The 9,995-nt window shown below is 32.7% G+C and overlaps 1 protein-coding gene across 2 annotated transcripts; it reads right to left on the bottom strand.

Moving 5' to 3' along the window:
• Positions 1-3,805: 3,805 nt before the first annotated feature.
• Positions 3,806-6,624, bottom strand: LOC114305177 (phytyl ester synthase 1, chloroplastic-like). 2 transcript variants are annotated; one of them, XM_082915216.1, is made up of 4 exons: positions 6,502-6,624; positions 5,689-5,802; positions 4,536-4,621; positions 3,806-4,397 (listed from the first exon to the last, which is right to left on the bottom strand). In XM_082915216.1, the coding sequence occupies exons 2-4, from the start codon at positions 5,752-5,754 to the stop codon at positions 4,208-4,210; spliced, it is 342 nt and encodes a 113-aa protein (XP_082771342.1). In that variant the 5' UTR covers positions 5,755-5,802; positions 6,502-6,624; the 3' UTR covers positions 3,806-4,207. The 2 variants fall into 2 exon arrangements, with proteins under 2 accessions (XP_082771342.1, XP_082771341.1); XM_082915215.1 differs by having other exon boundaries at positions 6,443-6,618.
• Positions 6,625-9,995: the final 3,371 nt, after the last annotated feature.

The raw sequence follows: 9,995 nt of genomic DNA on the forward strand, positions 1-9,995 counted from the left end.
TCTAAAACAGATTTGAAATTTGTGAAACAGATCTGAGACAGATTTGAAACAGATTTGAAAAAAAAAAAAAAAAGATATGATAGGTGAGCTGGACGGCGACGTCGAGAAGAGGAGTGGATGAGAGATGCGGCGGTGGTGGTGGTGGTGGTGGTGGTGCGAGTTGGACGACGGTGGTGGTCGGTGACATGGAGAAGAGATGAAGTGGATGAGAGACGCAGTGGTGGTGGTGGTGGTGCGAGCTGGACGGCAGTGGTGGTCGGTGGCATCGAGAAGAAAGGGAGTGAATGAGAGACGCGGTGGTGGCGATGGTGGTGCGAGCTGGACGGCGGTGGTGGTGGATCTGAGAGAGAGAGAGAGAGAGAGAGAGAGAAGTCAATGAGTGAGGTAGAGAGAGATGAGAGACGCGGCTGTAGAGAGAAATGGAAGAGAGACCTGGTTTGGTTTATATATATATATATAAGGGTAAAATGGTAATTTAACATCGGGGATAAACCGGCTCGGGGAACGGGGATAAGGCCGGGTTGGGTACGGGGCTGGGACACTTATCCCCGTCCCTGGGCCGAATCTGTTTGGGGATTGATGTTTAAATACCGTCCCGTCGGGAGTATTTTTCGGAAAAAACCCGCTCAATTCGGGGTCAGGGGGTCGGGTCTCCATCGGGCCGGTTTCAAATTGCCATCCCTACTCTCTGTGTTTATTTACTATTAGTTGGTGATATCACATACTAATGATGACGTGATATTACTATTATATTGAATTTTTAATCAAAATTTTGTATTAAAAAAATAATTTATCATTATATAATTTATTTTAAGACTTATATTCATATTTTTTTATATTGTTCATGATACATTAGTTATAAATAACATTTAGTGTATTTAGTTTTAGTTTTCTGAATTTAGTTTTCTGAAAATTGAGTTTTTTATTTTTCGTATTTGTTTTTAAGTGAATATTTTTCAAATTTTAAGTAATTTTTTTTTTACTTTTTAAATGCACCTTACTTAGATGTATCTAAATAGTAAAATATTTGTGAAAAAATATTTTAAAAAATTATTAAATACACAAAAATATAAAAAAAAAATGTATTGAATTTTCATATATATATATATATATATATGTATTTTTGGTATTTAGTGTTTTTTTAAAGATTTTTTCACAAATATTATACTTTTTAATTATATTTATGTTTTGTGTGTCTAAAAATTAATTTTTTTTTAAATATTAAAAATACATTAAAATATAGAAAATAAAAAAGTAGAATTTTCTAAAAACTGTTTTCTGAAAAACAGAACCAAACAAGCTAATTATTTTTTTGATGTTTCTCGAAATCAATCGTGAAAACTTACGTAAAATATTTTTGTAAAAAATTTCAATATTGTAATTAATAAGTGGTCCCATTAATTTAATTTTATGGCTTTGTCACTGCTATGGGGGGCCATAGCCTTCTGTTTCTATGAAAAATATGATTTGTCATAGCATTTTAAAAATATATCTCATTTTATATATAAAATGTCCCCGGTATAAAAAAAACATATCTCAATTTCCTCCTATCTTGCACTCTCTTTTTATTTTGCACCAAAAATACTTCACCCTATTTGAATTTTTTTTTTTATATATATATTATATTGTGCATATATACGTACAAATGTATATCATGCAAAAAAATTTATTTATCTTTTAGTCCTCTTATGATGAAACCGTCACTGCTTACAACCATCATAAAGTTACGGAATCACTGAAACTGAAATTTCCAATATGTTCAGACAAGGGAAGAATTGGAATATTGACGAGAATCAATGGTGGGGGGCATGGAAGTGTATGAGTGAAACGGTGGTATTATATCTACCAATTAATATATATAATAATATATCAATTAATATTATGTCATTATTATTGATCTCACCTATTATACAAATTATAAATACTTAAAACTTTTAAAATTATGTTATATCATCTATTAATATATTAATTAATACATTAATTAATATATCTAACATTATTCTGAGCGAAAACAACTCAATCACCACTTTCAACGTCACATAACCCAAGCACTTTTAAATGGAAATTGAACTATTTGAGACCCAGTTTGTCCAACTTCTATTATTATTCACCATGTTTGGTTTTGAGTAATTTTGAGAAAATTGAATTTTTTATTTTTTGTATTTTCTTATTAATTTTAAAAAAAATATTTTATGTAATTTTTTTAGATACATACACTTAAAAATTTACTAAATAAAAAAATACAAAAATTCAATTTATTTTCATATTATATTGTATTTATTATTATTTTTTAATTTTCTATAAATATTTTACTTTTAATTTTCTATAAATATTTTAATTTTCATATTTCAAGTAAAAAAAATTACTTGAAATATCAAAAAATTTCACAAAAAACAAAAAAAAATACAAAAAACAAAAAAAATTCAATATTCAGAAAATCAATCAAAACCAAACAAAGTGATTATTATTATTTTATTTATTTACTTTTATAATATTTTTACATGGTAAATTCATTTTTTATTTTTTTGAAAAGTTGATGGATTTTTATTTATTTTTTTTAGGGCTCGTAAACGAAAGGCAAATTGGTGTCCATTCCCAGGAGGACTGCAATAACGTTCAATTGGTATTGGAATTTGGTGCCAAATTGTTAACTTTCTGGCAAAATCACTTCAATCTTCTTATACCCAATTTTCATCTAAATTAGCCCAAATTTTCCCATCCGAGAGAAAATGTGGAGGGATCATATTCTGCATTTTGGATTTTCTTGTTTGAATCTCAGATTTTTGGCCATTGAAGATTGATCTAGTTCCCCCCCCCCCCCCCCCCCCCCCCCCCTAAAAAAAAAACTGTACATAGTTGGATCAGAACAGAATATGATTCTTTCAACTACATACATTATCCTCCTCTCTTTTTTTTTCTTCTTTTTTTTTTTTCAATTATATTTTTCATCTTTGAAGTATGGGTATTTCAATAAACATATCGAGTATCAACACTTTTACATGGTGTACTTTCTACATATATATCACATACACAAACACGTATTCAAAATTTTTTTCTTACTTTCTGCAATATCCCAAATGAACTTAATAAATACCCAAGTCGTACTTATATTTTCTTCAATGCAAGAGTGAAGTTAGTTTCATGGAGCTCAGGCCATGAATTCAATTTTTAAACTTATTTGGCAATGTCTCGGAGAGCTAAAATCGTGTATTTTCATATAGATATGCATTTTCTGTTGAATAGAATTTTAAAATTTCATTGCTTGAATCCTACAAATTTGTGTTTTAACAAAATTGATATTCATGAATTTTTATTTTTTGAGATCTTTTAAACAAGATCAATATTAAATATGAAATTTCAAAAAAAATATTAATAGATTGATTGTTCGAAATAGCGAACCAACATTTTTTCAAAAAGTAACCGCTCAAAATCATTTCGGTAATTTTGGATGGATAAATCCCAAAAAAATATATGAAATAAAAAATTGTCCAAAACAAACTCGGAAAATAAGGTTATAACCTATTGAATTTTTAACACCATAAACAATTTGAACAAATAATTATCTAAAGGTGTACAAACAACTTGAACCAATAGCTATCTCTTTAAAACTTCAATAGATCATTACTTTATGTACAATAATCTATTTTGGACATTTTTTTTTATTTCATATATTTTTTTCAAAATCTATTCATCCAAAATTACCAAAGACGATTTCAAGCGCTTAATTTGTGAAAAAAAATATTGTTTCATTATTTCAATTAATTGAAAAATCATATTAAATTCTATTTTAAAAATATTGCTACCCTTGAATTACAATGAAGAACAAACCTATCATACCTATATTACCCTTATGAAAAAGCAAGAAGGGAAAAAAAAAATGTTTGCCATTGTTAGGCATAAAACAATGTGTAAATGATTTAACTTTAACCAGTATTTCATGGTTCAAATGTTGGGATGTTTTGTATAGGCCCGGAAGTTGCCTGATATATGCTTCTTTCAATAATGCCCCTGTAAGGATCCTCCTCTTGCTTCTTAATCAAAAACGCAATATTCCGCTCAACTTCTGATTTTATTTGCAAATACAATTCTTTTGCATTTTCTGTGTCTTTTACGCTGTGTTTGGTTGGAGGATTTGAGGAGGGATTTGGAAATGGAAAGAGAAAGTTAGATGAAATGTGAATAAAATACATCTACATTTCACCTAGTTTCACACACCTTTTCCCTTTCCCTTTCCAAATCCCTTCTCAAATCCCCCAACCAAACACAGCATTAGCATCGCTTCCTTTCCCTTTGTTTGTATCGGTTTCCCAAATAGATAGTAAAAGCGGCCAGGTATCTTGGGCAAAAGCCCGGGGAAATAGAAATCTTGTTTGGCAATCTCCCCCTCCATTTCAGTCCTATAACCAGAAAAACATGTTTTGTATTGGTATATGTAACTTTGATAATTAACTCAAAGAGAATGCAAATATGTAAATTTGAGTGTATGAGGAAATATTAAGAAAAAAGCAAAATGTCGCCAAATGAAGAGTAATTACCTCAACCTTACACCGTCTTGATTAAATTCCCTAAGGTAATCGTTCACCACGGGGATTCTCATCAAGTCATCATAATCAACAACTAGCTGCAGCGTCCAAATACATAACATCACCAGCCAGAAGGTTATTGCGAAAATAGATAAGTAATATGCTAATTGCGAACCCATGATCAGAGAGAGAGAGAGAGAGAGAGATCTAATGCACAACAGAAATTAAACAAAATGTATAAATAGTGAACAAGCATTCAAGAAAAACAATCGAACCCAAACATCACTTTTCATATTGTTTGAAATGAGATAGGATAAAAACATAGAACAAAGAAAAACTACTCACCAAGTTGCAGATACATTTAAGCATAGATATGCATTGTGTTGCGGAAGATCCACTTCTAAGAGTCTTGCACCTTATGCTTTATAGGGTATGATTTGTAAATGTTATGATATAACAGGGTATTATAGACAACTTGTTTCAAGAAGGATAATATGGGAAATTTAAGAAATTCATTTAAGTTGGTGGCTGACTTTGAGAGAAGCCAATTCAGCAAGCATTCTAAAAGCTAACCTAGGTAGCTTCTTTGAAATGGGCTATGGCTTGCGTGCCTTTTGGCTGAATCACTTTCTGTTGTCTTCACCAAACAGGAAAAATTTATTCAAAATGACTTTTATAGTCCGAGAGGACTTTGAAACACCACCTTAGTATCTTCTCACATGTCTTAAGTAGTCATCTAAGAAATAAACTCTTACATATAAAGGTCTCTTATCAGATTAGGGAGAAGAGGTTGGATTCAACACCATCTAATGTTGCCACTCCCTCACTGTCTCAGAACCACATTTTTAACCATCGCTACTACGATTAAGACAATTATTAGCAACTATCTAACATGACTGACTACCCTGTCCTATGCAAGGTGAGGCAAATCGATGAACACACCCTGTTGAACAAAGAAGGCGCACCATAGAAAATCGAATGGCGAACAAACGGATATAACAATTCTACTAAAGAAGTCTGGTAAAAACAAAAGAATAGCAATATTAAAGAAGAAGAAAAAAAAAAGAAAAGAATAGCTGATAAAACCTTTATATGCACATGTCAAATCAAACTATAGTACCAATTCTACTAAAGAAGTCTCGTAAAAACAAAAGAATATCCTTACTTCTGCAATGTCATCCTCTCCAATAGTTGCAAATGGTACAATTGTAGCCCCAAACCTTGCTGCCATCCTCACAAATACGGGTTGATCAGGCCAAAACAACTTGTACGTTTCACCCTGACAAACATAAAAGTTCCATCACAGTCATGAATTAGAGTTTTTATGAATACAACCAATGCTTTCCTTAATAAAACTAGTGTACATTTCCAAGCATCAAAAAATGAAAAGCCTGACTCATGAACGCCATGCAACAGATGGCCTCTCCGTCTCAATTCTCTCTGTTGATAAATCATTGTGCTATCATTAACAGATATCCATAATTTACAAGCAGAATGGTCACAAATTGAAGTTCCATATCAGGTTAATGTTCATGTTTGCGTTGGTGTGATTTCATATTTTTTAATGTTGAGATATTATTGAATCTGGCTGCAAGAATGATCAATTTGGCTGGATTTGATTGCATCTATTAAACCATCTGATCACTAAAATAACAACAAATCATGCATAGCCATTGATTTTTTTCAAACTCACTGCAAACAGAAGTTGCATTTTGACATTTTCACTCAAAGAGAGAGAGAGAGAGAGAGAGGGAGAGAGAGATAAAGGGTTAGAATATGTTGGGTTTATTTGCAACCATTTTTCACACAAAGTCTGTCAACAGGCTTGAAGGAAGCAAGATTTAAATGACACGTGGGACTTGATGGAAGAGACATGTTGCAAAAGACATGTGGCAGTGCAAGGTGAATGATTTATATACATGATTGGAACCATGATGTCAGTATAGAATGTGTAGAGAAGGCAGTTGCAAGCAGTTACAGTAGAACGAGAACAGGGTAACAAGTAGCAAATTCCCAGCAAAAGCAGCAGCCATGTCCATCCATGATCTGAGTAAAGATTAAGGAGTGGCAACAAAGGGGGAGAGTGTCAAGAATATATAATTTTGTATATTTATTACATGTCATATATATGAATTTATTATTCCAAGACAATAAATAAATATAATATAACACTAATTTCTATAAATTGACACTGTTTTTATCTTATCATCGTTTTCTAAGTTATTTTGTTCAAACTTATAATTAGTTTTGTGAGTCTAATCAATAGACACGTGTGTCCTCCAAGTCTAAATTTTTTATATATATAAAAATAAAAAATAAAAAGAAGATACATTTAGACGAGTATCGGACACGTGTCGGGAAGTGTCCGACACGGACACACCACCTTTTTAGAAGTGTTTGTGCTTCTTAGAACCAGGTTGTACCCGTATCCTATTATTTTAGATTGTTTCACATTGCCATATTTGTATTGAATCATTTCCATATTCATGCTTCAGAGGTCCATACTAGATTTGGCAACCCCTTATACAAAATATATTTGAATAGTAATAGCAAATTTGATTTGTAATTATTTTTAGAAGTCCCAACTGAATCTAGTTAGGAAGTTGAGTCTAGGTACAAATAGACAAATCAGAGTTACAAGGTGGTGGTGAAGCAGCAAAATAAATCGGTTCTAGGTCATGAGGCCCACAAGCTAAGAAGCCTGAACACTTCACATGTCATGTTGGACACCCGTATTGGACACAACACTTTGCCAACACTCTAATAAGTGTCTTGACACTTCTTTAACGTGTCTTGATTAAAAAATTAAATTCATAATATTAGACACTTTACAGACATTTTTGGACACTTTGGTGACACTTCTTCAACTCTCCAAACACTATCTATGTGATGAAGCTCTTTTTAGTATCAATATTCTACATTTATCAAAATGCAATTTGTGCACCCTAACTTTATTTTGAAACATTTATCAAATGAATCCAGCATATGTATTTCAATGTTCTATAATTATTTTGCATTCTTTAGAATGCAATTGTTATGTAAATGATATCTTAATGCTTAAATTATGAAATGGAAGCCACTAATGCCATGAAAGGCTTTGGTGCTTCAACCACTCTTCCCTCTTTAATACCCCCTCCCCCCTCTCTACGAAACTTGGTTCATCATACTTCATCTTACATCAATCAGTTTCAATGGAGAAGATCATGTAGGCCTTGATGCATCTGCCCAGGCTATCATCCGCAAAACCTCCATTGCAGTCAACAGTGCTACTTAGCCCAAAAGTAAGTTGTTGATTTCTCAAGATTTGCCTCAAAGATATGCATGGATGATTTTGTGCTACATTACATGATAAAATTGGGAACACGTGACAGCTAGCTTGGCATGGGGTCACGTGTAAAACAAAGTGAGGAAGAATTAACATATATCTTTCACCGTAAAAAGAATCGAACATATTGGAATTTGAGAAGTGAACTTAGGCATGGTTACTCCAAAATGCACAATTTTTTTGGGAGCTTGAGAGGGTTGTGCGGGCTCAAGCGCAAGGTGTCGATTTTACAAGATTTAAGTTAGTTTAACACATGGGGACGAGCTAAAGAAGTCTTTAAGTCATTCTAGGACACCTCAACTATAAATAGGGGCCTTGGGTGAAGACCAAAACATGCTTCGAATACATTCGATATTTGAGCTTTTATACATCATTGCTCACACATTGGTGATTGCCTTAGTGAATTCCGACGGTGGTGGTTGCCTTATGCTGTGTTTGGTTGGGGGATTTAAGAAGGGATTTGGAAAGAAAAATGAAAAAGGTAGGTGAAATGAGAATAAAATATGCCTAAATTTCACATAATTTCACGTACCTTTTCCCTTTCCCTTTCCCTTTCCCTTTTCCTTTCCCTTTCCAAATCTCTCCACAAATCATCCAACCAAACACAGCATTAGTGAATTCCAAAGGTGGTTTGGTGGATCGTGTTCAATTCGCGATGGATTCTAGAAGTATCATAGATTCAACACTCAACCATCAATTGAAGACGAAGATCATGGATTCAATCGCTATAGGGAGCACACCCAAAATTTCGTGGACTTGACATTGTGGATTTGGTTTGGTTTGGTTTGGTTTGGTTTGGGTTGGGTTGGGTTGTAAGTTGCAACTTGTATTTTATTCTTTATATTAAATTTGTTGGTTGGTTGGATTAGGTCCTCTGATTTTTCCCAGTAGGGCTTTCCATGTTAATCACAAACCTTTTTTTTTGTGTGTGTGTGAGACAGAGAGATAAAGAGAGATTGATTTACTTTATTGCTTGAGATTGTATTTAGCTAATTAATCTAATTGGCAATAACTCTAAGCAAATTCATTAAGGTGAATCAGCCCAGGAATTTTCATCCTTTATCTTTCCAAAGCGAAGTATTGGAAACATGCCACATGCTAGCTCATAGTGACAGTGATATTGACACTATTATATATGATTAAATCACCTCAACTGCCTTCATTTGTCATCTCAACAATTCTCAAGTTCTTCAATCAACCAACTTTTGCAGAAGAGATTCCACAAGTAACAAAAATTCCTCTCATCAAAACTTCTTTATCATGCAAATAACTTTTACTAGCTTGTGGCTGTGATGATATTTGAACATTGATATGATTTCAAAGAGAAACAAATAGGAATCTTATATAATTATATTTCTAGTATTATTATAGTCTTATTTTATAATTATTTTTATGTTTTCTAGGATTTTCAGGTCAGTGGTATTTTGGTAATTTTCATATTTGCCGACAGGCGGTAAGGATCGCCCATGGATCGTTTTATGGGTCAAGTTATTTAATTGGTTTTTATTTATGTTTCTTATTTGATCTTAAATTGATTTGAAAGTCAAAGTAATTAAGTTTCCTTTTTTGATTCTAGTTGGTTTAGGAAGAATCCTAGTTCTATATAAAGTCATGCTTATATTTTAATAAAGTTTATATTTTATAGAATTTTCAGAATTTTGAAACCTCTTTGGGTTTGTATGATGCAACCCTAACCCTAAGTTTCATGCCTAACGGATTCTAGGAATGGTTCATACAACTATTTTCTTCTTTCTTCTTTTCTGTTTCAGTTTACTGTTCACGAGCTACTGTTCACAGTTCCTAAACAGCCCCTCTCCTGATCTCTCTCACCCTGTTTATCAATCCTAAACCTAGTTCATTCCATTCATTAATTGAAATCCAAAATTCTTATTAATTTTCAGCTTTAAAGTCCCTACAGCACTTTCCCTAATCGTCCTGCATCCGGGAGAGTACCAGTGACTATATTTATATCTTAATAAACAATGCTCTCTCCCTCTACAAGAATAGTTTGCCTCTACAAGTGCAAGGCTTGAAGGACCTAAATGATGTACAAAATATAAGGATAGATATGGTTAAACAATACATGTAAGGCAGAAGACAGAACCCAAAGGCATTTTTAGACGAGCATAATATCATTTACATGTCAA

This window comes from Camellia sinensis, chromosome 2 (assembly GCF_055761805.1).
Source record: "Camellia sinensis isolate YWXY chromosome 2, ASM5576180v1, whole genome shotgun sequence".
NCBI lineage: Eukaryota > Viridiplantae > Streptophyta > Magnoliopsida > Ericales > Theaceae > Camellia > Camellia sinensis.

Excerpts from the sequence above, each read along its gene's own strand:
- LOC114305177 (XM_082915216.1), bottom strand. The coding sequence starts at position 5,754 with ATGGCAGCAAGGTTTGGGGCTACAATTGTACCATTTGCAACTATTGGA. Across the intron at positions 4,622-5,688 it reads GAGAGGATGACATTGCAGAA|CTAGTTGTTGATTATGATGA; the intron begins GTAAGGATATTC and ends TGGACGCTGCAG. Across the intron at positions 4,398-4,535 it reads CAAGACGGTGTAAGGTTGAG|GACTGAAATGGAGGGGGAGA; the intron begins GTAATTACTCTT and ends TTCTGGTTATAG.